At 42.1% G+C, this 27,911-nt stretch overlaps 1 protein-coding gene and 1 long non-coding RNA gene across 11 annotated transcripts; one reads left to right on the top strand and one right to left on the bottom strand.

Annotated features, from left to right (window-relative positions):
* The first annotated feature begins 239 nt into the window (after positions 1-239).
* On the top strand, positions 240-19,884 carry LOC122411960 (uncharacterized protein YMR317W-like). Of its 10 annotated transcripts, none has more exons than XM_043421110.1 (9): positions 8,868-9,717; positions 10,067-10,134; positions 10,402-10,554; positions 12,843-14,446; positions 14,985-15,163; positions 16,445-16,471; positions 16,697-16,936; positions 17,144-17,404; positions 17,768-19,884. In XM_043421110.1, the coding sequence occupies exons 3-9, from the start codon at positions 10,524-10,526 to the stop codon at positions 17,958-17,960; spliced, it is 2,535 nt and encodes an 844-aa protein (XP_043277045.1). In that variant the 5' UTR covers positions 8,868-9,717; positions 10,067-10,134; positions 10,402-10,523; the 3' UTR covers positions 17,961-19,884. The 10 variants fall into 10 exon arrangements, with proteins under 10 accessions (XP_043277042.1, XP_043277049.1, XP_043277050.1 ...); XM_043421109.1 differs by having other exon boundaries at positions 10,216-10,554; XM_043421115.1 differs by lacking the exons at positions 8,868-9,717; positions 10,067-10,134 and adding an exon at positions 8,657-8,749 and having other exon boundaries at positions 10,406-10,554.
* On the bottom strand, positions 3,978-5,501 carry LOC122411962 (uncharacterized). Its single transcript, XR_006261268.1, has 2 exons — positions 4,904-5,501; positions 3,978-4,399 (listed from the first exon to the last, which is right to left on the bottom strand). It is a non-coding gene; the product is annotated as an uncharacterized lncRNA (long non-coding RNA).
* Positions 19,885-27,911: the final 8,027 nt, after the last annotated feature.

Below are 27,911 nucleotides of genomic sequence, written 5' to 3'. Positions count from 1 at the left end.
TACATAGGCCCCCCCCCCTCTCCTCACAATCTATCGGCAAAATCGTCTTTCTCCTCTCCCCCCCCCCCCCCCCCCCCCACGCCGCTCTTCGACGTATGTACAAACGGCCGAACCGGATGTGCGGCAACGTCGCAACCATTGAGTACATAAGGGCAGAAACGTCGTAAATGGAGGGGATAAAGCGTATATACCGGTGTATATACAGGCATGTACCGGACCGCGGGAAGGCCTTTTTCCAACGTTAAAGAACGTGGCAACGTTTCACATTCAAATCTAGCAGATCTCCCGGCTCTCGTTCGTGTGTCTCTCATTTTTTTTTTCTCTCTCTCTCTCTCTCTCTCTAGTCTCTCACGACCATCGTCGACGACGGCGCGTAGTGCAGTGCGAGCTCTCCAAGTTGTGTTTATCCCCGACGACGCAGTGGTGTATAATAGAGAAAAATATCTTTTTCCTCCATTTTACATTATTTTTCCATCGTGGTTCAACGTGGTTCATTAATCGCGCGATTCGCAGGAAACACGCTTTTCGGTGACACTGCTCTTGTTCGAAGTTACGCTCGCGTCTCACCACCTCTCGTCAGTCATAGTCTCGCTCAAATTCTATCTCTCTCTCTCTCTCTCATTCCATACCGGCGACGGTTATTGTACTATTAAAAAAAAAAAAAAAACGTTCCTCATCGTGTTCCACGTTTCACGCTACTATTTCCTTCCTCGTTTTCACGCGCGATCTAGAGGGTGAAAACGACTCTCTCTCTTTCTCTCTCACACCCTCGCAAACGACCGGGCTCAAACCGTTTGTTGCATACACGGTGTCGCGAGTTCTCGCTCGGTTTCGCCGCTGCTATTCTCCTCTTTCATATATATCTATCGCGAGGCGCACGCTCCGCGATCTACGTTGCACGAGCGTGCGCGATTGTTCGGACGTGTGTGCACATATATATGTACATAAATAATAACAATGACGAATACATAACGGATATATATACACGAATATATATATATATATGTGGATATGTAATAAATAGGGGGAACGATTCCGAGCGCCTCCTACGACGAAAACGCGCACGATATAATCCCAGTGTGGAACGTCGAGAGATGGTTAGAAAAGTGTTGGTGCAGTGGTAACGAGAGCGAGCAACGCGATTACCAGTCAACATAACCTAATTTGTGTGTCGTGTGTATGCCGTACGCGCGTGTTTGTTTGTCATTCACCGGAGGGAAAATATATGAGAAAACAGTGGTATTTGTTTTCGTTTTTCATTTCGTTTCCCCAACGAGCAGAGTTTTTCAAAAATTCTTTTTATTATTCCGGCGCTCAATGCGATTATTGTTTCTCGGTCATAAATGACTATGTATAAGAAGAAGCTACATATATGAAAATACGTCTGGAGAAAAATGTAAGACAGATATATGCCCGTTGGTGGAAATGCTCTTGATAAATGACGCGTGTCAGATGCAGCCGGGGGGACGGTTTTTCGCCGTCCAGCGCGTGTTTCGTTTACTCGTTTAAACGAGTTAATTATGTGCATGGATGTCCAGTCTAGCGAGATGGGAGACAGGAATTGCCTCGATGAGGATGTGCAGATTGTCAGGGTGAATGTCGATAAAGGTTAGTATTGATATAGTTTTTTTTTAAATATAGTTTTGTACCGACGTGTTTCGCAATGGGAAGATTTCGCACGCGAGTCCCTCCGAGCTCCGGGGGATTATATTCCGATAGTCAACGCGTCTCAGAATTGTGCTAACCCTTTTTATCATTATTCCTTTCCGTGGTGGGAGACCGATACGAGCCGCCGGCCGGGTCTTTCCCGCTCTTTCCATGTGTCTCGCTTTGCCACTTGCCACGCCTGTATATGTATGCGCGTCCACCGCGTCCATGCGTTCACGGTTAAAATCCAACTACCCAACGCGCGGGGCACCCCGTAAATGTCACCAAAACTTCAACTCGAGATTTTTCGGTCTCTTGAATAATAATATCATTGCATCAGCAATGTCATCGTTCATAATCCTGTACAGAGATTTTTTTTTTCATACCCTTCGACGACTCTCTCTGACTCGTGAGATGGACCGTTGAATATGATATTCAGCATTTTACCTTTTATCAGCCGAGTCAAGCTAACGTATTTATTTTTTATCTGACTAATCGTTGAAAATTTGAAAAAAATCAAATAAAATGGTATGCAAAGTTTAGAAAATATTTTGGTGCGCGCTGGGCTCCTCTCCGTCCGCACCAATCGATACACAACCGCTGAGAAAAACATTGATACCGAAATAATTGAACGATTCGTGATAGGTCGATTCTGTAGCGCGCAGGCAGTTTTATCACACAGATTACATGTGTGTGTGTACATATATTGGAAACGCGTGAATGCGCGCGAATCTGGCAGTCTCTCGAAACTATAATGCCATTTCCAGCCCAAAGTTGACAAACTATTCGTAGGCTTCTACAAATATCTCCATCGACCACCGCCGATCTTAACCTCAGACTCGAAGGTTGCTAATATCTTTCTCTTCTCCTCCTTCCCCCCCCCCCAATCTTGAATGTTTCAATAGCCGAAAAAACGTTGGAAAATAATAAATGTGCGAATGCGATGGTACACAGCACAAGTGCGGCGATTCTCTTGAAGAAGAACAATTGTATCGGCGCGCTCAACAAGAGGTTTCCTCACAAACATCTGGTGCTCTCTCTCTCTCTCTCTCTCTCTCTCTCTCTCGCATCCACCACGTGTGTCAGGAGTACGAATTTGTGAACGGTAACGCTGTCCTTGATCGATGATAGTATTCCGTATAAAAGTCAAGGAATATCCTCATAAAAATGATCAATGATGAAGCGCGGGATGGGGTGGTAATTTTTGTAATGGTGATGTCCCCCTCCAATCTGATACGGCAACTGGATTACGCACCGGTGGTACTGCGCGCTCTCTCGAACTTCAACCGTTGCCTCGTGTCTTCCCTCTCCCCTCATCCGCTATTTACCAATTGCAATTGTGATTGCGCGCGTAACCCGATTCAACGACCCCCTCGTATGGGTAAACAAACTCGATCTTGCGCGACTTTTCTTCTTATTCTCGTTCGGTCTCCGCGCACGGTTCTCATTCCGCTGCTTCCTTGAAAATCTTACCGGAGCCGGTATATTTTTCTGGCCGCCCATTGGTACGCACCTGTCAAACTCGTTCGTGCACGTTTAGTTTCTCTGCTGGCTGTCGGTTAATACTTTTGTTTCACGCCTGCGTCGAATTTTAAAAGAGAAAAATTGTCATAATTTTTTCCCTCTTTCATTTCGAACGACTACAACAGCATTCGGAGTTGGAGATTACCTGAATTCTAAAACAACTCTTTTCCAAAGATTACAAATTTCACCCTTTAATACAATTTTTTCATTTTTCGATCGATTAATAATTTAGTTTGAGACCAGGCGCATTGCAAAATGTTACTATTTACTTGAAAATCGTTCGAATTTCATATCTCACCGCCGTCTGGAAAGATGAGGAAAAAGGTTTGAAAAACTTGCCAACGACGCGACGGAACATTCTATTGTTACTTGGGAATTTCGGTCTCTCTGATCTAATAAGAAGAGTCGTCAAAAATTCGTACATACGCCGCCGTTTATCATTAATTTTGCTTTTGCAACGTTGAAAAACGCCTGTATAGAATCGAAGAGGAGAGGATGAGTCAGAATTTTTACCCGTTACCATTTTACCACGAAGTAAAAGATGTTAAATCTTGATAATCCAGAGGTTTACAACGAATAATACGAATACGAGGACAAGTCAGTTAGTATTTCGATTTTCCCGAGTTTGAAAAGTCCGTCGGCCATCTTGTCAAGGATTTTTTTCGAATTTGTCGTGAGAATGGTGGAAAATAACGAAGACAACATGCGAGGGCGACAGCGGTGGTGTATTCCGACGAGTCGGTCGTATTGGTAGAACGAATCAGGGTGAAACACGCTTTCGAACTCGTGTAACATGGACCGTCTTCTCGTGATGTACCGAATGCGGTATATAGGTATTATTATTAAATATGTACGAGTATACATTGAGCTCAGAGCTGGCACATATGGTGTTGTACGGTGTAGGAGACTTTTTTTTTTTTTACCTTATGTACTGGGGAAAGTACACGCACACGGAGTGAGACATAGACCGTGTAGTCACATGTATGTATGAAAAGAAGGGGGAAGGAGGAGAGCGCCCTCGATTTATGCTCTTGGCCAGGGAAAAATAGTAGTACTATGTGCGGCCCGCGAAGCCGTTTGGTATATAATGCGCTGCGCGTATTGGTGAGCAGCCGGTGGTGGCAGCGGCGGCGGCGGCGGCGGCGGCGGCGGCGGCGGCGGCGGCGGCGGTGGCGGCGGCGGCGGCGGCGGTGACGGTCGTGGTCGTGGCGGCGGCAGCAGCGGGGCACTTTTACATGGCGATATAGAAGGACGGTATTAGTATGACGTAACAAAAGCGACCATCAGCTAACATTGCCGAGCACAACCGAGCTGCCTGCGTAGCGTTCGTTTACTCTGTTTTCTTCGACAAGTACCAAAAAAATATAATATTACGTATATATAGCTGTGTCGCGGGTCGCGCCAGCTGCCTTACGAGCTTGGCGCCATTTGCAATTTTAGGGAAAGCGCGCTTCTTTCCGAGAATGAGTTACGATGGAATTCTTCGTGAAAGTCCTCAAACCTCGTTATATGTACGAACAGTACGGATAGAAAGAGACAACAAAAGAGCGCGAGCGAAATATTAGCGAGAGGGATAATATAATAATAACGATGACATATATAAGAAAGGAACTGCTCTTGTCATTTGAAAGTTGAAAAAAGCTCAGAAGCTTGGCTAAGTTCATCCGCCGGCCAATAAATCCAATGAGATATGACCTTCGGATACCCCCCCTCACTCTTCGACCTTTTTTACCTTTTGTCTTGGCGTGGGAGAAAACCAACCGATCGTAATGTTATTATTATGCCAGCTCTGAACCTGTCGAGTCCTAGCTACTGCCTGCGCGTGCATCTAATTCCGTACACCACCGTGCGCGCGCGTCCAATGTCCAACGGCTACGATTTTTTGTCGCGTACCCCCCCCCCGTCGATTTACTTTTCGTTATATATTTCGTCGTCGTATACACCACAAGCCCGAGTGAAAATAATGTATCGAGATGGGATCCCGATCGCGGCTCACGGGCTCTAAAATGCCAAAGTTTGATGATGCGTTGGATCGTTAATATATAATGGCCAGGGCGCGAGCGCCGACAACGTCGCATTCCCGAAGATCTCGCATCCGGTATGGCCGTCGCGTTCGTTCCTACCAACTCTCTTCCCCTTCTTTCTCGTCCTCGCCCTCTCTCTTCTTTCCCCTCACCGGCTCCGCTTGCCCTATCTCCGGAAAGTAACTAACTGCGTTACATCGTTGCAACGGCATAGCAACACAGCGTAGATGGAGTCATTTCTATAAATAGATCATTCCCGACGTTGCCGAAACAACAGGCCCCGCGCGAGAGCACCCTCCGCGAAGAGTCGGCATCCCCCCCGGCATAAGGACACCGGCAACGCTGCTGCAATAAAATCTCAACCGACGATTCCGAGTAATGCGTATTTTTATCTTTGCTTTCTTTTTTTTTTCTTATATATTTTTTATATTATATGTAACAAAATGAAATAAAATAAAATGTTTATAACCAGCGCGATCTCTCGCAGCGAGGTTAAGCGCGGGGCTTTTAAGATGGCCACCCCCGCCGACGACGACGGAAGCGCGTACCAGTGGCGCTGTTGCGCCGCCACCGGTCATAATGAACGGTCAGTTTGGAAAACGCACGATCGCGATTTGCACATCGAACAAATCCCTTATTTTCCCCACAAATATATCGTTTTTTTCTTTCTTTTTTTTCCCCCCATTTCACACATCGGTCTACGCTCTGTTAATTGTTATTTTTTGATTCTTCTCCTCTTGTATCGCAACTGCGCAGGCGCTCATCGGCTCAGCCCATTCTCGGTGCGTGTGTGGATGCGCGTGCGCGCGCACGCGCGCGGTAACACGTATATAACGATGTTATATAGAAGCAACGTTGTGCGACGAAAGCGCAGTGGGCGTGCCCGTAGTAGCGCGTTTCAACGATGTGGCAACAGCGTGCCCGTAAATCATCGTTAAAATAATAAGTATAATACATGGGTCGGTATATAAGCTCGCGGTCGTCGAGTATATAAGAGCCTGCGCGAAAGCACGAAAAGGAGATGCCGTTGGCCGGGTTTTGCGCAGCTTCGCTTCCCCCTCTCCGTGAGGCCAACACTCGTTTAGATTCCAGCCCCGTCTCTGCTGCCGCCTGAAAATCCAGCGGGCTCCGATGGTGGGGGAGGGGGGGGGGGGGGAAAAAACTTGAAAAAGAGGGGAAGCGAGAGAGATCACCTGAAACCGCCGGCGCGTTATATGCTATACTTTTCCTTTGCCAATCTTGGCACTTTGCCTGAAAGAGTATATCGACCGTGCGGCGTTGTCACATTAGACGCTCCCGATCTCTTAACTATACGGCCTCCTCCCTCGAGCAACGCGCCGCTCTGCTCTACTCTTTGAGCTGTATGTACTCTCGCGATATGAAAATCCATGTTACACGAGGCTTGCGAACGACGCCTCGACCGCTCGTTCGCGTTAGCTCACCACCCTTATCCCGTAACAGCCAGCCGCGGACTATATTTTGATTAATTATTACGTTACATCGAGAATGAGCGACGAGATTATTGCATTATCGACGATACTTTGGATTTCACCTTTTCGTTAAGGTCAATTCTATTTGCATTGATTGTGTATTTAAAGCGTTATCGATCGGTAACGTCGTTGTACCACGATTTTATTGCGCTTCGATGCGGTAGTAGTTGTCTCCTTCCGCCGCTGTATTACGATATGCATATGCGCGAGTGTGACTCGTGTTTGCCGGAAACGCATCATTTTATTATTTTTTTATTTATTCATTTTCGTTGTCAGTAGTATACAAGCAGCTTCGAAAGTAACGTACCTTTGTCCAGTATCCGGTACATTATCCTATACTGGCTACCCCGAGTGTCACCAGCCACCACCACCATTTTTATCTCTTACGTCCGCATTTATATATTTTACATTCCATAAAAGCATTTGCAAATAGTACGCGGCAGAATTTTGTCTTTGGTTCGCGATCGTTGGTAAGCTTTTTTTTTTTTACATCTCTTATAAAACGATTATGATTATTATTGTTTGTTCGGTCGTCATGACGTCGTTGTGTGGTTATTTCCTTAATCCGATGATTGAAACGCCACGCCACAAATCGGGCTCTCGAAAGATCTATACGAACGTCGATTTTTTTTCGAAATAGCTAGGGGTTGGTTATCTTTGTTCTCGTTTGGGACTGCTCGGGACACCTTCCAGAGGTTATAATCGCACGATATTGACAGCGTCTTCTATGCCGTCGCGGCGGTCTCTTCCCCTCGGAGAAATAATATCGTCGCCGTCGCAGAGAGGGCCAGCATCGAACGGGGAACGATCATCCCATTATTCCCATTGCTTGAAAACGAAAAACGAAAAACGAAAAAATTCACGCACGGCACGGCCGTTGAAGAAGAGATACACCAGAAATCACGTTAATCGGTGGTTTCCCATCGTCGCTCAGCATCGCGCTACTACATGCTTGACGAATCGAAGAAATTTTATCGATGACGATATCCAAATCGTACGATATCTAGGGTGCTATCGCACATGGCAAAATCCTCGAATAGGTAACGGCTTTCAAGCTTCTTAACTTCTTTTCCAACTACCTTTATTCATGAAAACCCCTTGTTTTACCTTTTTTACTGCAGTTTTCCCAAATTTATAATCGCGTAGGATTAATAACAACCATTCCATTCATTATTTTTTCATTTTCGAGAGAGCTATTTCTTATCTTTGTTGTCCATTTTTTTTATTATAGTATACTGTTTGCAGTGTCTGTCTATCATTCAATCCTCCGAATGTAGATCTTCTTGCTATAGGCGCGGGAACAATGCTATAATTATATTATCAATTTCCACCGAGTAAATATCTATATATAAATAAATCTTTCATTCGAATCAGAAAGTAGGAAAAATGTCCTTTCGAACGAATTGTCTCACCGTCGTCAACATAATGAGTATACGAGAAAACGAAAATTAGTGATGGCAAGAATTCGCCGCCAACATTGCCATTTTCTCCAATTATTTGTGTTGTTAAAGTTATTCATTTGTTCCAGTATAGTATAATTGAAAAAATCTCGTTCTCTCAAATGTTGGTTAGGAATTGAATGGAGAGAAAAAAAAACAATGGGCTCGATCGACAGGCGAATAGCGCGTCTGCCCCCCGCCGGACTGGTACATGCATGTGTCGTATATCTCTGCGTATAATGGAATGGGTTAACTTAATCGGGTCAGTGTACCCCCAGTGGTGGTGGTAGTAGTAGTAGTAGGTGTCTTTGAAGCCGAAACGACGCGAAAGATGGAACAACGGTAAATAATTTTTAATAATAGAGGAATGAAATCCAGCAGTGTGATAAATATCGAAGGTACAAAAAAATCGCGTACGCGCATATTAATTGGCAATAAAAAAGTATAAAAAAGTTAAGACAACAACGCTTGTCAAAGCGACGGCCATTTTTTTTTTTTTATTTGAGCTTTGACGACGACGACGACCAAGACGAAGACGAGACGAACGCGCAATACGAGCACGGAACAATTCTCTCAACCGAGAAGAGCGCCACGAGGCAGAGCACTGCACATGTTTGGAGTTCAGGTAAAGTTGCACACCCGTGGCGCGCTAACGAAATAACAAAGAAGCTTGACGTTGTCACCGCAATAGTTGAGGAGAGTGGCGCTAGTGTCTAGAGTTGGCTCTGCCGCTTGGCGGTGGTAGTCGTACGTCGCACGTCGTATACACAGTTTTCGTTTCTCGTATCGTGTCGCGCGTATGCTACATCCCTGAAATATTTGCTCGTCTCTCTGTGAGATTGACCGCGGAGGAGGGGAGGCGGTGCGCGACGAGCCTTCCATACCGCGCATCTCTTTTCATATCGCTCGTCCTCTCGAGTGTGTTGACTCCCCAAAGTAGTACTTTTATATATTCATTTTCATAAATTTTTTGTTGTTGTCGGGTCCATTACCGGGTGGTATGTCAAAGTTTTGCTCGAAAAACATGATCAATTATGAGGACACGGTAGTTTTGTTTGTACGAGGGTGCGAGTTTGTGTGTCTGTGACGTGAAGAAAAGCTTTTTGATTACTGCACAAAAATGTGAAGGCCTGTGGTGGCGGCAGTGAAAACGACGGGTCTGAAGTAGTGCGCGTAGGTGCTGCCTGCGCCACCGTCTTCGGGGGCCTATTCGTGCCCCTCCTGTCCCCCACCCCCCCCCCCCCCCCCCCTTTTGTGTGCTCGGAAATACATTTACTGCGTTACAACACCCCTGACTTTGCCTCCCTTCGTTATCAAAGCGCAAAAAGAATATCGCTACGCGCAAATACAATAATTCGAATCATCGAGATTTTTCCAAACATAATAACCTCGCAGCAGCGAACGAAGCGCAAAGTTCGTGGCCGGCTCCGGGGTTCGAGTTGCGCTACGCTGCTGCTGCTGCTACTGCTTGCCGCTGGTGCTGCTACACGCACACGCCGGTGGAGCACCGTAGTATTATCCGCGAGGCGGCCCGGTGCTGTGCGATGTCAATTCAGCAGCACTCGACTCAACAGCAGCAGATTAATATCTGGGGTTCGTAAATCTCAATGCTCCAAAAAAATATTCGACGTGTAGTTATCGATGTGTGCGATATCCTAAACAAAAATTTATTTGTGCTGCTGCTGCTGCTGCTGCTGCTGCTGCTGTTCATCTGTGGTTGTACATGTGTGAGCGTGTACGCGTGTTTTTCCGAATTGATCGTAAGAGATAACTCTAGATTGACAACGATCAACAGTTGCATAGTGATACAATGTTTATTAACAGAGTTTACGAATAAAATACCCGCAATTTCACATCACGCATCATCGAATCTCTTAAAACGAAATGATTTTTATTTTGTTGATTGTTCGAATTCATAAATCGTTGGTTGCGATTGTTACAGGACAAACACTCGCGCGGTTAATGCTTCGGTATGGTTACTCCACACCCTTATTGTTGAAGTTAGACAGAGTAAGTTTAGCATATATATATGATTTAAACACGAGCGTTCACGATGTTGATTCGAAACATTGTTGAAAACACTCGTTCTAGGGTCAGGCCCCAAACACGTGTCCGTTCTCCATCTCCGTTACGTTGCACAGTCACCATCTTCTTTTTATACAACGCGAAGAGTCGCTGAAATATTTTACGAAATTTTTTCTCTCTCCCTCTCCCGATACCATCGGCGATTCCATACGCCATCTATCGTTTCCGATATCATAGGGCTTGTGTCGATAGATAGATTATTGATTGGGGCTGTACCACCACCACCACCACCACCACCACCGCCGCCGCCACCGCCACCGCCACCGCCACCACCACCACCACCACCACCACCACCACCACCTCCACCACCTGGGATGGATGATCATTGGGGTATTGGTATCAAAGGTGTAATCATTTTTTTCTCATTTTTTTTCTACAAGTTTTTGGTCTTCGAAAACGCGATCCCCTATGTATCGTGGCTAAAAACACGCCGCGTCTCGTTTAGTTTTTGTTTTTTTTTTTTTTTAAACATCCACGGGGAATTGTGCGATGTCAATTTGGATATTCCTGTATGACATATATATTATTATATTTATAAAGAATCGTGACGAGAACATGTGTACACGTATATACGTTATCACGTTGGAATTTATATACACGGATGTATATTTCGCTATATCGTAGCGCGCGTACCGTGTGCTGCCACCAAACGGCGAACGGTGCACCACTTGGTGAAATTGGTCGAACGATAGTGCGCGCCGAGCTGCGGTACATCGTCCGTGCACATGTTATATTTTCATTTGAGAGAAAATGGATTTTCTCTGAATAATCGTTGTTTTGACCCCAGTGACATTCGATCAGTTGCAGTTCGAATGGAATTTTTAGATATCGTATCGAATTTTGAATACCTATATATAACGTGCTACGTTCGTGATTAAGAGAAACTCGTTTTCGAGGATTTCATACCGTTCTCTATTATATTTCACTAGTTTTTGTCAACTGATTTGGCGTCATCTCAAAATGGTTTTAAAAAAATTTTTTTTTTAATCGCTCTTTCTCTCTGGTGCCAGAAAATGTATCGTCCGTAACACCAGGGTCCTTGCCCCCTCACCGCCTTTTTTTTCTTTATTCTTTAATTGTATCGGACGTTACTGACTCACCGCGTCGACGCAAAACATACAACGGTTCTCGGGATGCGAGCTGCTTCATTTTTCATTCATTTTTTTCGTCCGATCACGTTGTTTCACGATTTTCATGCATGTTTTCATCCCCTCCTCCTGAGCCGGAGTTTCACATGGCGCACGAGTTGTCGATTTGTCCGCTGGCGGCGTTACTGCTGCTTATTCGGTCTTTGGTTGGTTTTTGTTTTCGACGGTACACACGCGACAAATGTGAATGATGGTTGACTAAACTATACAAGTTATCTACTACGACGCCTCTAATAATATTTGCAATAAATTTTTAACATGCCAACTACTGAGATTTGCTCTCGTATAAAGTTTGAATTTTTTATTCGATTTCATTCGAGTGGGGGGGGGGGGGGGGGGGAGAAAAAAAGAATCGAGTTTGATGTTGAAAAAAATGCTCGTATCCCGTCCATCCCAACGACCGATGTCACGGCTATTCTCACGCAATGGTTACTAGTGACCCGTGCGCGCGTTTGCTGCGTCCGGCAAACAAATCTCAAGGTTATTAAACAAATTCGTTCCCATTGGTTATTGTTCTTTCGTTTGCTTCATAAACGTCGTTGCTTTTTTCGTTCGGCAATCGTTTTTTCTTTCGATTTTCTTTCTCTCCTCGTTTCTCAGATTCTTCGTTTCTTGTCTAATTCCACGGATTTCACCTGTCTATTGTACATAATGGCGGCGGCGGCGTTGACCTCGAAAAGAGCTGTGCTCTTGGAAAAAAAAACGTCGCCGGACCCTCGAAATTCAGCTGTCAGTGGCGTTGCTCGTACGTAACAAACGAAATAATATTTCAATAAAAATTGGTATACTCTTGTTTTCCGTCCATCGTTGCGGTGAGAGGGGAGGGTTATTACGATCGACCAATAATCACCAGAGTATGTAAATATAAACAGACGCACGCGGGACGAGACGACGCTATACTTGCGCTATACGAATTTTTGACGTCAAATTCTTCGCGGACACTGTGATGATTCACGCGAATTTCACGCGGATGTTATGTCTCAAGTCTCATTGGATCTCATTGGGCAATTGGATTTCACGATTACAATTTAAATGTCAACGGGGCTAAAAAATATTCAATTTAATTTTTTTCGGTTCCATTTACGTATTTTTTGTCGTCAAACAGAGGAGTGATTCTAACTTGAATTGTGCAATAATCACTGATGATAATGAGAAGAGTGCCAATCGATGTTGCAACTTTTAATGCTTATCACGATTTAAGATCGTAATCAATGTTTTTGCTCGATTACTCAGTCCCCCCCATCGTCAAGGCGAACACGTATTCGAAGAATTGCATAAACTTTCGATTCGATAATCGAATTTTTAAAAAGGGAAAGGCTTTTTTCTTCTACACTTTTTTCTTTGTTATCGGTTCTAAAAGTATATAATAATTATATATTGTTTCGAAAATGCACTGTGCGGAAATGAATGTAGATGTTTATATATATATAGTGAGGTTAGGTGAAAAAATAGTTGAAATAACGAATTTGATGTTTGAATAAACAGGGACATTCGAGAAAGTAGCGGTAAAACAAGAGCGTCCAGATGAAGCGGAAATCCGGGAGTTGGCTGCCAAAATGGTGGAAGCGAACAAGGCGAAAATAGCGGCTGGAGGGCCGGGAGCGTCGCAGAGAGCGGCGGCAGGGATTTTACCGGGTCAGCCGAATTTACCTGGTATCCTTGGTTATTTAGCGACGAAACGCCCGAACGAGAACACGACGACGACGACGTCGACGACGACGACGACGACGACGACGACGATGACGACTACAACGACGACGACTACGACTACGACGACGACGACGACGACGACGACGACGGGGGGAAAGCTGCCACCGCCATCGGTGAGTGCTGTGAACGAGGGAAAAGTGCCGCTGGACGATGAGAGTCAGAGGGGGCATTTCGGATGGATTACCTTCGACAAGTGTCACATACCTTATATTTATCGTGCCGGCGAAAAGTATTGTTCCGTGAGGATATTAGAGTCGAAGCTTCTCAACAAGTATCTGAGTTATCTTCACTCGGACATTTACAGTTGTACGTGTATTAAAAGTTACTACATAACCGATGCCGAGAGTAAACTCTTCAATGAGATAAACATGAGGCATTGCGAGGGACAATTCGGTAAGGAACAATTTACGGTTAAAGATTTAGTGGTCCGGGTAGCCGACGCCAAGGAATTTTACACGTTTTTGGACGTTTGTTATACGAAACTAACCGCGGGACAAAACGCCGCCGCGGCCAACTCGGCATCGTCATCCTCCACCTCCTCATCCTCCTCTTCCTCCTCCTCCTCTTCTTCCTCCTCCGGTATTAAGTCCGAGAAGTGCGGTTTTATACGTATAAACAAGGAATCCGTAGTACCTTACACCGTTAAAGACAATCTAAAATATGTTCCGCTCTTTTATTTCGAGGGTGAAACGGACAATCTCAAGCTCAAAGCGGAAAAACTCGAGGGTTGGGACCTGTCCTATTTGAAATTTTGTTGCAAGGTACAGGGTATAAGGAACGAATTGTTCGCGAGTGAAACGTGCTCCGTAATCAGCTTGAGTGACATCAAAAGCTACTTTCCACCTGGGACCGGTTTTGAGGATTATTGGCCGAGCAAAGTAATGGATTCCCAATTATTCGTCAGCAGTAAAGGCGGCAGCGGTAGCGGTGGCTGGACCAAACAACCGCCTACTCCACCCGCTACCAAATCTTCCCAACACCAGCAGCTCCAAAATAATGCCAACAACAAAAATTCACTCAACAATCACCGGGTGGTCTCTTCGCTCCAGAATATGGTCCCCAGGAGCAACAGTGCCGCTGCCGTTGCTGCCGCTGCCGCCGCCGCCGCCGCTGCCGGGGCCACCACCAATCTCCAACAGATCAGCCAACAGACGCAAACTTTAAAGACACATCCGACGCATCTGTCGCCGAATACCGTGTCCTCGGTAAGATCGAGCAATAACGCACAATCGATGCTCAACGTCGTCCCGACTGTGGTTAACGGATGGTCGGGTCTCGTCGGTGGACAACCCACTTTTCAAACATCACCGCTCGTCTCACCGCTCTCTCAGCCAAATTCTATTATAAGAATGCAAAATCCGTCCCTAGGAATGCATAACGTTAGTATTTCGCGATTAGAGAATACTTTTGATCTCCATTCATTCAGAACTCTAAACTAATTAACTGTGATTACACACTCGCTACTACAGCTCCATCGACGATTCTCATAACGAATCTCGTCCTTTCAACACTCCTAACAACAACTTTAACGAACAATATTCTTCCTCAGGAGGGATTTTTTTATTCGTGGCATTCCATCTTCTTCTTTTCAATTTTATCTCCCCATTTTTTTTCTTCTCCAAAATCTTTAAACGTTTTTATTATTAAAAGAAAGAAAAAAAAAATCATTAGATTCTCAGCAGCATTCGAAACGTGCCGGGAACCAATACGGTATCGCGTGCGTGAAAACTTTCTTCTTCATTATTATCATCATCATCATCATCATCATCATTATTGTGTCACAATGTCGTTATACCCGATCAGAGTATCAGCATTTTACCATTTCTTACCATTTCAAACAGTCTTTTATTTCACATTTACAAGTTTATTGCGAATCAACAATTTTTTATTTAATTTAAACTCCGTTTAAATTCGCAGCAAATCCAATCAACGAACAAATCGTATCAGCAACAACAATCCCGAAGTAGACCGAGTAGCAGCGGTGCGCCAACTCAATATCCAGCGGTTTATCCGACGACGACGATTCAAGCTGTACCACAGGCTCAACCACCTCCGCTTGTTCGGGCTACCGTTAATTCGAGTCAGCCGAGTCTTGGGTGAGCGGATCAATTTATACGTCCCAACAAAAAAGAGGATACATGTCATTTTTCGAGTTGCCCCGTTAACCTTTCGAGGCATCCATTCTGATCTATCGGAACAAAAAATCCCTTCTCCAAAAAATCTATCTCTGCTTTTGAATTACGGTTTATCATTTTGAGCTATGAAATTTGTAAATTATAATATTACGTCGTTCGTTGATGAACAAGTTATAGAGCCGAGCTCACCAACATCGCTATTGAGATGAATAAAACACAGTATGGAAGGAATAAATTAAATGATTATATTGAACGGCGCTGTTATTTTTTGAGGTTTGAGTTACGCATTAGCGTTCGCTGTGACAGAAATTCCTATATATAGATCGAGTGGAAAGGCCTGGAGCTCTTTCATTTCAGTTTCATCCTCTCAAAATTTGCACTTGTTCAACAAGAAATCAAACAGTTCGATCTTGAATCTAAAATTTGAATCAGACAGATTCAAATAAAAATTCACTTATTCCGATGTGTTTATGCACGAACGAGCGCTTTTCAGCTTTTAAGCAGCACGAAAAGTAAACAGAAAAATATCGTAACCGTTTTCTCGTCGGACATTCGTATTTCCCTTAAAGTAGTTTGGCCGTTCTATAACTAGTCAAGTTCACCGAGAAAAAGAAGTCGTCAATTGGTTGAAAAAAAAAGCGAAGCTACTGGACGCGAGTCAGTCTCAAAAAATAAATTTAATAAAATTCCCGTGATTCCCATAAACTTGCCCGTAGTTCAATCAGCTGTTACCGGCAATCGTTACGTAATGACTGACATATTCGCTTTCGACATGTCAAAAACTAAAGTTTTAACACGTTTTCTTTCTTGAAAGCCCCGTAAGTAAGGTAATGGGGGTTTTTTTTTTATTTTTTATTTTTTATTTTTTTTTCAAGAAACGGAATCTGTAAATAAATTTTCTTCACGATATAAATTTTACCGAAGCTCGAACCCACCGTATCATTTTTCCACAATTAATATTATCGTGAGTTCTACCATAAAGTACCGTGTTAAAAACTCAAGATCATAAATGAAATAATTCAAAATTTTGCCCCGTAAGAGGCCCCGAAAATGTGCTTATCGTTATCAGGGAACCTTAAACTATCGTTTACTGCAAAAAAAAAGTGGATCTTCACCGTACTTTATAGAATGGCCAAACTACTTTAGCAGAAAAAAAACCAACATTTTTTGCATACTTATCATTTATTTTCTTTATGAGCGCGTGTGGATCCATCGTCATTATATTTGTTTATTTTTCTGCAGTTATCCAACCTACGGCAAAGACGACTGGTGAGTCATCATCGACCTGCTATTAATTTCGTATAAAGTCAGTGTCAATGGGAAACATGCAACATCTCATTCGAATATAAATTATTCAACATTCCTTCATGATCGTTCGGTGGAGAGATGGATTGTTTCAAAATATTTCGGGGAAAAAAAAAAGCTCACAGAATCTCAAATCATATTCTTTCTTCTCTGCGATAATTTAAAATTGGACCTCCGTTTCTTTCTCAGGTCGGCATCTACGTACACGACTGCCAGTCTCGCAGCCCCGAACGCAGTCAGTGCGAGCACGTATCCTCAAATGTTCAATTTGAGCAGCGAGCACGTACAGGCGCTTTTGCATCCGGCAACATCGGCCTCTAATCTTATGTCGCATTCGCAAAGGCATACACCACCTGTACATAACTCATCGCATCCAAAGTTTCCACCGGCATTGATACCGGTCGTCAACGGAAGTTCTAATAGCTCGAGGTAATAATAAAATCATCCTTCGAACGAGGCAATAGTTCCTTCCCCCCTTACCGTTTCGCTCCTCTCGTTTCTCAATGTGCGAAGAAAAAAGTTGATTTCATGAGAAGAAAAAAATGAGTTAGCGAATGAATGATTTTTTTCTTCGTTGGTCCGTACATTGGAAAAGACGATAAATTACGACTATATGGTACAACGTGTAAATTGCAGAGATTCGAGGGTACGGGGTCAATTGACGATGATAGCGGAAACTGTAACAACGAATTGTCAAGTACAGCCTTATGGGCTCCAAAAGGCACTCGTCGAAGGCAAAATGGTACCTTGCATCAACTTCAAACCGTACAACTTTAAGGAAATGTTGTTGATGACTCTACCCGACTTTGTATCTCAGTATTTCCCCGCCTGCGACATAAATAGTTGCAGGCACGTTTTAATGGACGTACTTGGCATTGAATTGTACCAAGGAAATAGGTGAGAAAATGCTACTAGTTTTCATATTATTTTACAATATTTCAATGATTCATCATCCGTGTATGATTGTAAGGTTCAAAATATTACCCCAAGTATTGAATTTTTTGTGACGCTCAAAAGTCCCTGATGAAATTCAACCAACTTGAGCATTCTTTATAATATTATATACTTTGCTCGAAGACATATAGAGATACTTATATATATATATATATATATATATATATATAACAGTTGCGCTCTACCGATAGAATCTAGGCTTAACGGCTAATTCTACCTTATCCTCAGTGAATTTTCAATTTATTGACACACCGTTTGAAGCATTTTATTAATAAAAAATATCTTTCGTTTCTTTCCGTTTGTCAGGTCGCAAATGAAAATGTTGATGGATGCAGGCAAGTGTTCGTCGTTGAACGAAGAGTTGCCTCTCATTGAAGTCAGTAGTATAATGAAATACATGCCCCAGTTGAAATACATGTTCAATCGGAACATCGGGATGCCAGCTCCGGCGCATCTGTCCGAAGAGCATCCGGCAAAGAAGCGTCAGCGTACCAGCTAGGATTGGCTACAGCCTTACTGGCCCACCTACGATTATTATCACTCGGCATTTTAAAAGTGTTCGAGAGATGAGACCGCAACATTAATCGCGTGTTGACGTGTTTTGTGAATATATTTATATATATATATACCATGTATAAATGAATATATTTATTTATATATGAATATATTTATATGAATATATATATAATGAATGTTCGAAAGTGAAGCGTTTTATGCGATCTTGGCGTTTGGTATTCGAAAATATGGACAACCACCATCTACAGGAAGAAAAGAAATGAAACGAGTAAACGAATAATAAATACAAAATGTAAAAAGTAAAGAAACGAATAACAATAATGAACAAACACGCCGCGATGATCTGCGATTCATATCGGGAAGGTGACGCTGGTGAACTCAGTGTTCAGACAGTTCGTGCACATGTAAGGCTTAAATAATTCTCTGTAACAACACAATCGCCATCGGTCGAAAATAGATGAAAACGTACGATTTAATGAATTTTATGAAAATCGCTATCAACACGAACGTTACACGGTTGTACGATTCCAATACGTGTGTGTGTGTGTGTGTGTGTGTGTGTGTGTATATGCGGGGTATGCGAGTATGCGTGTGTTGTGAGTACGCGCGTGTGATATGTGAGTGAGTTGATGCGCGAGTAAGGACATTCAAACACGACAGTCAAAATTTCGAGTGGACCCATTATAGACTACAAAACGCCTCAATTATCCCCTTTCGTAAGAAAAAACTTAAAATTCTGTTGAAGTTGACATCGTTCGAATGCTACTACCTTTATTTCTTTTATTATTTTCTCATTAAAAATCCCTTTTCGAATGATATATTCTTTTTTTTACAGCTTTTGCCCGGTCAGTCTTCTCGGAGGCCAGGGTTCAATTATGACTTATTTTTGTTGCTTAACTACGTTAAAGAAGAATATGCGATTCTAATAATGAAGGTTTTTTTGGTCGTATTCTCGCGATGGAATCGTATTGGACACCATTTTGGATATGTGAAACCACTATATACTGGTCCTAAACGTTAATATTCATATTTCACTTATCTTTTTCGATTTTTTTTGTCTCATCAGTCGCAATCGATTTTGTAATTTTCGTCGCGCCAACCCGAAAAGACATGTAAAAGTTTTGCAAGTTTCGAGCCTCGACACTTGGTATATAATTTGCTATGCATATATGACGGTTTGGTGTGTATGTATGAAACAAATGGGGGGGGAGGGGGGAGGGGAATATATATTAGACTACAAAACAGTTGAACCGAAAGCGAGTCCAGTGAAATTCCAAAGAATAAACATTCATTTATTTACATCTGTTATAGATGTTCGCTAAATTTTAAGAGTATGGATCAGTGTCGGTATATCGCAACCATGAATGCGAGAGAGAGAGATAGTTGCAAATTTCGATTTCGAACATTCCAAGTGAGGTTAGCCGACTGATTCATACTCTTATAAATATCGACATGGCGAACGTCTTACCGAATTATTTATGAAAACGAAAAGGCTTACTCGCATTTCATCGAAGAAAATACATTTTTATGAGTACTAGACATTACGAATTCGATTTTGTGTGGCTGAAGACGAAACAAAAATAGATACAACGTCCGTGTGACAAAGGGTTCTTGTGTCGAACAAATCATGAAGAATCTAACGATCGTTTTTCATCAGCGCTTCTCCATTTCAAAACTTTGATGTTCGAGTGATCGCCCATACTTTTTTCATACTCGAGTTCATACAGTTAGAACATAACCAAATTTTTTTTAAAAGCTGTCAAAATTGTTGCACTTATTGGGGTCATTGGAAGTACAGTTGCGGAACTTGGTTACAATTTGTTAACAAGTTAGACTGAAAAAATTTCGAAAATTTCTTCAATTGTAGAAAAGTTTAAAGATAAAAAAATTACATTCGCTCTCAACGACTCAAAGCTTGTACCAGTAATTTGTACTATCTTTCCAAGGTATTCAAACACGAGCAATTCAACGCATATCCGTCGTATTTTCGCCATTTTAAATGTCGATCGTAAAACACGATTTTCCAAACTTTTATTCTCGTCTATTTTGTAATTTTCTTCTGAATCAATGAGGTCAGGTGTGTATCGTCAATGAATAAATAGGTCAGACATCGCGGAGGTCGAGGCTTTTGAAAAATCTGGATTTTTGTATAATGAGAGTTATTATTAGAAAAGCATTCGGCGAACGAATAGAATTTTCATTTGATTGTGAACATACAGAAATTTTCCACGCTATAGGGTTGGATTTGGACGTTAAAACGTTGAGTAAGAAATTTATCAATTGGATTCAGTTCGAGTTCATGGAACGAAGCGCGTTTTCGAGCTTTTCAATTAGCCTGCAAAATTTTCACACGAAACTAAACTTTATAACATCTCGAAATTGGTTTTGTGCATTTTTTTTTGTATCTGCCAATATGTAAATCATTAATAATCAATCTGAAGGAGTTGGATTATAAAGAGATTTGTGGATTAGACTAAGAATTCGGTCCTGATTTCGAGTTTGTCTTCAAATCATCATCATCATCATCATCATCATTGATTTGAGAAATCTCGGATCAATAAATATATATCGAATATTTTTTGGGACAGCTAGAGGTCTTCCTAGGCGACCTAAGGTGTGTGTTGAGTACAAAAATGTTTCTTGCGATGAAAGTGATGATCGAGCGAGAAAAAGAGTGAGGGAGAGGGGGAAGTGGAAGAGAAAAAGTACTTGGGGTGTCGAGCGTATAATCGTCATACTATAATTGAAAAAAAAAACGATATTGTAAAGGAATTTGGGGGGGGGGGGGGGCACCGCATTCGGGTGAGACATCTTTTCCGACTGAAAATTTTGTGACGCGAGAAAATGGGGGGGGGGGGGGGGGCTGTAAAGCTTAAAAAACAAATAAAATAATGTCCTGAAGCATGTACATGCCGAAAAACGTGTATATAAAAAGTAAGTAGAATTGATGAAAGGGGAAGAAGATTGAAAAAAACATAAGACTTGTAATGAGAGAAACTGAGGTGCGCGCGTGTGCAATAAGCTACACTAATCGAATTTTACATTCGAAGGCTCTGTGTTGAACTGAAACGTAACTTGTCATTGACGTTAACATTAATGTTTGAGTGCAACGAAAATATCTCTAATTTTTAACCTCATTATAATTTAATATTTATTTTTGAAAATCGAATTGCGAGCATTCTTCAAAGATTAAAACTCAATTTTGATCAACACTTGCCGAATATTTAAGTGTTGAGGAGATGATGCTGAAAGAGAAAAACGGTTTCATTGCATTTCAACAATCCTGATTTTGGCGGTATCCTATTTCTTTTCGCTCTATAAATTATACTTTGCAAATATTTTTGCCTGAGAATTCGAAAATTTGAAATTCGAAAGCGTTAGGAAAGACCAATTTTTCCGAAATATTGCATTGTCGTGCGCACTCTTCTAATCGATGAGTTTCGTATGGTGTATTGGGAAAAAAAAACTAATAGTTTTTTGTTACTGTCATTTTCATTTGGACCTTGAAATTTGAGCAAGTCACCAAACACTTTTTCTCGATATTCATAAATGTCGAATTAATAATTCGTTGCATTCTATTAAAAAGAATCCAACGATAATAGTTTTCGCTGCGTTAAACCTAAATGCCGTAGCAGATTTCAAAGTTCCTGTCAATTGAGAATTCGAACGTGTTTTATTGATGAGCTTCGAAGAAACAACGAGGTTTCGCGCAGATGCAACAAGTTGGAAGAAATTTTTGGCGATACGTTCATTCGATTGTTTTGAGCATTGACACAGGAAGATAAGATTCATATCTCTTATAGTTCTATCTCATTAAATTCAAGTTTGTAAAATATGTCAAGTTACACTTGATCCTCGACCATGATCGTCTCTCTGACTGATATAAAACAAAGTGGAAATTGAGAAAGCTCATATAACTACTGTTATTGGGGGAGGGGGGGGGGGCAATGATACGTTTTATTATTTATATAAAATTGTTTTGTAGGGGATCCTCCGAGTTGGAAAGATCGAATTGCCATTTTTCAAAAAGACTACGAAGGATTGGCGTCGTTGGCTCTGTGGAATCCTCGTTTGAGAATAATCATTCAGTTTCCGGGTTTGCTTGGGTCGACTACGATCACATAACGAAATTATGGAAAAAGGATATAAGCAAAGGCAACAAGCACTATGGAAATAATGCAAGAAATTTGTAAAAAGGGTGCTAATTATTACGGAAGAAAAGTATATCCATCGAGTGGCGTGGTTCTTCGCGCAAGTGTCCACGATATAGATGCGAGAACGTTATCGTTCTCGCGTGAGAATCATCTTGCAGCGGTGACGAAAAAAAAAGTAAATAAATAAAAAAAAAATAAAAAGGAAAAAGAAAAAAAGTACACGTCGCTGAGCCCTAATTTTTGATATTTTGTAGAATTCACGCGAGACGTTCCCAAATGTACAGTTGAAAGAAATAAAAAAAAAATTCTATGGATATATTCGATATTTTTGTAACGTCGATTATGTGGATTACGATACGTGTTTTCTGCGGTCAAATAAATTATATGATTTATGAGGCATATGATGAAATACAATATGCTTTTGGGGGATACTTGAAAACAAACAAACAAATGAATAAATTTCACTCTGTTGATGACTATGTATTGGTGAAATTTCTCGAATTATTTCTGTAGAAGACTTGATGAAGACATTATAACTGTTGGTCCTATTCAATCGTCAGATTATTCGATTCTGTTAGGAATGTAATCTTTGACGGAGATAACGAAATAACAAACAGACGAAAAATACAAAAGTCGATGAAAAATATTGTTAGTAATCTGGGGACAGTCTAACGAGAGAGAGAGAGAGAGAGAGAGAGAGAGAGTGAGAGAGATGTTCTGTACACGCTGAATCTCAAGAGTTCATTTATAATGTGGGGCACCAGTCCAAAACTTAGGGATGAATTTTAAGTACATTAGAGACTAGAGCATTCATTTGTTAAATCACTTGTTATGATAATACGTGTATTATAATTTATCATACTGTCATTTGTAAATATAGTCTATAAGGTTTAATTAGAAATAATAGATATTTCAAATAAATTCATGATATAACTAAATTAATAGTCGCTTCCTCGTTTATTTTACGTGCGTACTTCTCTTATATGTATTATTGGCTAATGTTTTCTTATTTATTCTATGTTTGCTAAGCATCGTCATATATTATAATAGATCTCGAACGAACCCGCCCAATGTGATGTGAAATGTATACAGAATTACGTCATCTTAAACTTTTATTTATTAGATTTATTAAAAGTAGCAGTAGCAGCAGCAGCAGCAGCAGCCCGAGCCCGGAATTAGAGTTTGCTTCAATATGCTTATCAGTGCAGATCACACGAGAAATTGGAAAAATCTAATTTTATTCACTATTTTTATTTATCATATTCAAATGAAATAAATCGGCTTTACATTTTGGAGAAATAATATCGTTAAAGGAATAATTTTACAACTCCTATGAGATTACTTCAAATATGTATAGGTATGATGTACAAAAAAAACAACAATCGCACCGATGGGTGATTAGAATCGGCGGCAGGTTAGCTCGTTAAAACACAACCGCACCACCACCCCCCGTCGTTGCCGCGGGCAACAAAAATGAGAGTATGACATAAAAAAAAAAACGAAACGATATAACAAGAAGCCAAAGAAAAAAGAAGGACGGATAGATCGAGATGCATGACGAAAAAGATTGCGGAAACTGGCGTGGAAATGAGAAGATAAGAAAAGGAGAAAATAAAAAAGAGGAGCATGAAACGGTGGAGCAGAGAGAAGTGGAGGTTCGCAAGCTTGAGGAAATTGCTGAAACTACCGTGATTTGGAAAATTTGGAGAGAAATGCACGTTTTTCGGACCTCGTTGACGTGCTGACTATCATCAACGTCATTGAATTGGTAAGTCGTTACTTTTACCACCGGCAAAAATGCAATCCATCCATCTTTGTCATATCATATTATAATAAAAATTATTATTATTGATGTTGCTGGTGTAATTGACTTTGCTAGAATTTCCGACGAACGATAATGTAGCGTAACGCTCTTGCCGACCGGGCCTGAATGGCGACGAGTTCCTCTAGCCCATTAACGGTTAGCCCCGCGCATGCGCTGTAACGTAGCATCTCGCTCTATTCGGCGAAATTGCGTAAATTTTCTAGAAGATTTAACCTTTTCTTGAATTTACTTTGATAGCGGCTATTTTTCCCGACATTTTGAGCCTAATTAGGCTCATATTGATTGATAATAAGTGTTAAAAACAATTATAAAAAGAAAATATAATTTTCCCTCCAGTGGCGCTGTTGAGAGCCGTTTCCCGCCGGCTCGTTCGCGCCTTTGTTAGTAGCCTGATGGCCGCCGGTTGGGACGCACGTCTGTCCGTCGCTCCGCGATGTTTTAAGTTGGCGTGAGATTCTAGTCGTTTGAGCGAGTTCGGGTCGCTCCGCGGGTGTTACGTCTCGATTTATTTTTCAAGAGACGCTTTGTGGTTGTGCCGCCGGATAGTTGAAACGAGACACGCAGAAATATACATAAAGGTGAAAAGATAACCGCCACGCTTCTTTGTACACTTTTGGATAATGACGGCGGCGGCGGCTAAGGAACGAAAACTTGTAACGACGACTAACGATATTCCGCCGTGGGAGTTGGTTCAACGAGAGCGCAGAGCGACGAGCTTCGAGCTTGTTTTTACTCGGCTGCTTCATTTATTCGTTATATTTATTAATGCTCGCGAAAAGTTGAATGCGTTTTATTCAAATTATGTTGTTTATTCCGTCTCAGAATTTCGAAACTGAGCCAGCAATTTGCCGAGATCGAGATTCGCGTAAACCGATTCATGAATTCCAAGTCGTTCACATCAAATGAGATTTACACACGTTACGTAAAAAACAATTTGAATGGCAATTGCGGCGATTTATCATTTATCAACTGTTATATTTAGTACAATTGCTGAACATCAATCGTTCGTGGATACGGTCCATCGTCGTCGTCGTCCCAAACCCAAACAAACCCAAAAAACAAAAGTGCAACGATGAAAATGCCAAACCCAAACCCAAAGCGAAGTGCAACAGACGAAAATGCCAAACCCAAACAAACCCAAACAAACCCAAACAAACCCAAACAAACCCAAACACCAAACCCAAACAAACTCAAACAAAAGTGCAGCAGACGAACACGCCAAACCCAAACAAACCCAATAAACCCAAACAACAGTGCAGCAGACGAAAACGCCAAACCCAAACACCAAAGCCAAACAAACTCAAACAAAAGTGCAGCAGACGAACACGCCAAACCCAAACAAACCCAATAAACCCAAACAACAGTGCAGCAGACGAAAACGCCAAACCCAAACACCAAAGCCAAACAAACTCAAACAAAAGTGCAGCAGACGAAAACGCCAAACCTAAACAAACCCAAACAAACCCAAAAAAAAGTGCAGCAGACGAAAACGCCAAACCTAAACAAAAGCAAACAAACCCAAACAAAAGTGCAGCAGACGAAAACGCCAAACCCAAACAAACTCAAACAAAAGTGCAGCAGACGAAAACGCCAAATCCAAACAAACCCAATAAACCCAAACAAAAGTGCAGCAGACGAAAACGCCAAACCCAAACACCAAACCCAAACAAAAGTGCAGCAGCCGAAAACGCCAAACCCAAACAAACCCAAACAAACCCAAACAAACCCAAACACCAAACCCAAACAAACTCAAACAAAAGTGCAGCAGACGAACACGCCAAACCCAAACAAACCCAATAAACCCAAACAACAGTGCAGCAGACGAAAACGCCAAACCCAAACACCAAAGCCAAACAAACTCAAACAAAAGTGCAGCAGACGAACACGCCAAACCCAAACAAACCCAATAAACCCAAACAACAGTGCAGCAGACGAAAACGCCAAACCCAAACACCAAAGCCAAACAAACTCAAACAAAAGTGCAGCAGACGAAAACGCCAAACCTAAACAAACCCAAACAAACCCAAAAAAAAGTGCAGCAGACGAAAACGCCAAACCTAAACAAAAGCAAACAAACCCAAACAAAAGTGCAGCAGACGAAAACGCCAAACCCAAACAAACTCAAACAAAAGTGCAGCAGACGAAAACGCCAAATCCAAACAAACCCAATAAACCCAAACAAAAGTGCAGCAGACGAAAACGCCAAACCCAAACACCAAACCCAAACAAAAGTGCAGCAGCCGAAAACGCCAAACCCAAACAAACCCAAACAAACCCAAACAAAAGTGCAGCAGATGAAAACGCCAAACCCAAACATTAAACCCAAACGCCAAACCCAAACAAAAGTGCAGCAGACGAAAACGCCAAACCCAAACAAACCCAAACGCCAAACCCAAACAAAAGTGCAGCAGACGAAAATGCCAAACCCAAACAAACCCAAACACCAAACCCAAACAAAAGTGCAGCAGACGAAAACGCCAAACCCAAACAAACCCAAACGCCAAACCCAAACAAAAGTGCAGCAGACGAAAACGCCAAACCCAAACAAACCCAAACGCCAAACCCAAACAAAAGTGCAGCAGACGAAAATGTCAAACCCAAACAAACCCAAACGCCAAACCCAAACAAAAGTGCAGCAGACGAAAACGCCAAACCCAAACAAACCCAAACGCCAAACCCAAACAAAAGTGCAGCAGACGAAAACGCCAAACCCAAACAAACTCAAACAAAAGTGCAGCAGACGAAAACGCCAAATCCAAACAAACCCAATAAACCCAAACAAAAGTGCAGCAGACGAAAACGCCAAACCCAAACACCAAACCCAAACAAAAGTGCAGCAGCCGAAAACGCCAAACCCAAACAAACCCAAACAAACCCAAACAAAAGTGCAGCAGATGAAAACGCCAAACCCAAACATTAAACCCAAACGCCAAACCCAAACAAAAGTGCAGCAGACGAAAACGCCAAACCCAAACAAACCCAAACGCCAAACCCAAACAAAAGTGCAGCAGACGAAAATGCCAAACCCAAACAAACCCAAACACCAAACCCAAACAAAAGTGCAGCAGACGAAAACGCCAAACCCAAACAAACCCAAACGCCAAACCCAAACAAAAGTGCAGCAGACGAAAACGCCAAACCCAAACAAACCCAAACGCCAAACCCAAACAAAAGTGCAGCAGACGAAAATGTCAAACCCAAACAAACCCAAACGCCAAACCCAAACAAAAGTGCAGCAGACGAAAACGCCAAACCCAAACAAACCCAAACGCCAAACCCGAACAAAAGTGCAGCAGACGAAAACGCCAAACCCAAACACCAAACCCAAACAAAAGTGCAGCAGCCGAAAACGCCAAACCCAAATAAACCCAAACAAACCCAAACAAAAGTGCAGCAGACGAAAACGCCAAACTCAAACACCAAACCCAAACAAAAGTGCAGCAGCCGAAAACGCCAAACCCAAACAAACCCAAACAAACCCAAACAAAAGTGCAGCAGACGAAAACGCCAAACCCAAACATTAAACCCAAACGCCAAACCCAAACAAAAGTGCAGCAGACGAAAATGCCAAACCCAAACAAACCCAAACACCAAACCCAAACAAAAGTGCAGCAGACGAAAACGCCAAACCCAAACAAACCCAAACGCCAAACCCAAACAAAAGTGCAGCAGACGAAAATGTCAAACCCAAACATTAAACCCAAACAAACCCAAACAAAAGTGCAGCAGACGAAAACGCCAAACCCAAACAAACCCAAACATTAAACCCAAACAAACCCAAACAAAAATGCAGCAGACGAAAACGCCAAACCCAAACAAACCCAAACGCCAAACCCAAACAAAAGTGCAGCAGACGAAAATGTCAAACCCAAACAAACCCAAACAAAAGTGCAGCAGACGAAAACGCCAAACCCAAACAAACCCAAACAAACCCAAACAAAAATGCAGCAGACGA

This window comes from Venturia canescens, chromosome 6 (assembly GCF_019457755.1).
Source record: "Venturia canescens isolate UGA chromosome 6, ASM1945775v1, whole genome shotgun sequence".
NCBI classification, from domain to species: domain Eukaryota; kingdom Metazoa; phylum Arthropoda; class Insecta; order Hymenoptera; family Ichneumonidae; genus Venturia; species Venturia canescens.
This window is presented reverse-complemented; position numbering and strand designations above follow the sequence as displayed.

Bases quoted from the DNA above. Each gene is read 5' to 3' on its own strand.
- LOC122411960 (XM_043421105.1), top strand. From the start codon at position 12,009: ATGGCGGCGGCGGCGTTGACCTCGAAAAGAGCTGTGCTCTTGGAAAAA. The intron at 16,472-16,696 runs GTGAGTCATCAT...TTTCTTTCTCAG, and splicing joins ACCTACGGCAAAGACGACTG to GTCGGCATCTACGTACACGA. The intron at 17,405-17,767 runs GTGAGAAAATGC...TCCGTTTGTCAG, and splicing joins GAATTGTACCAAGGAAATAG to GTCGCAAATGAAAATGTTGA.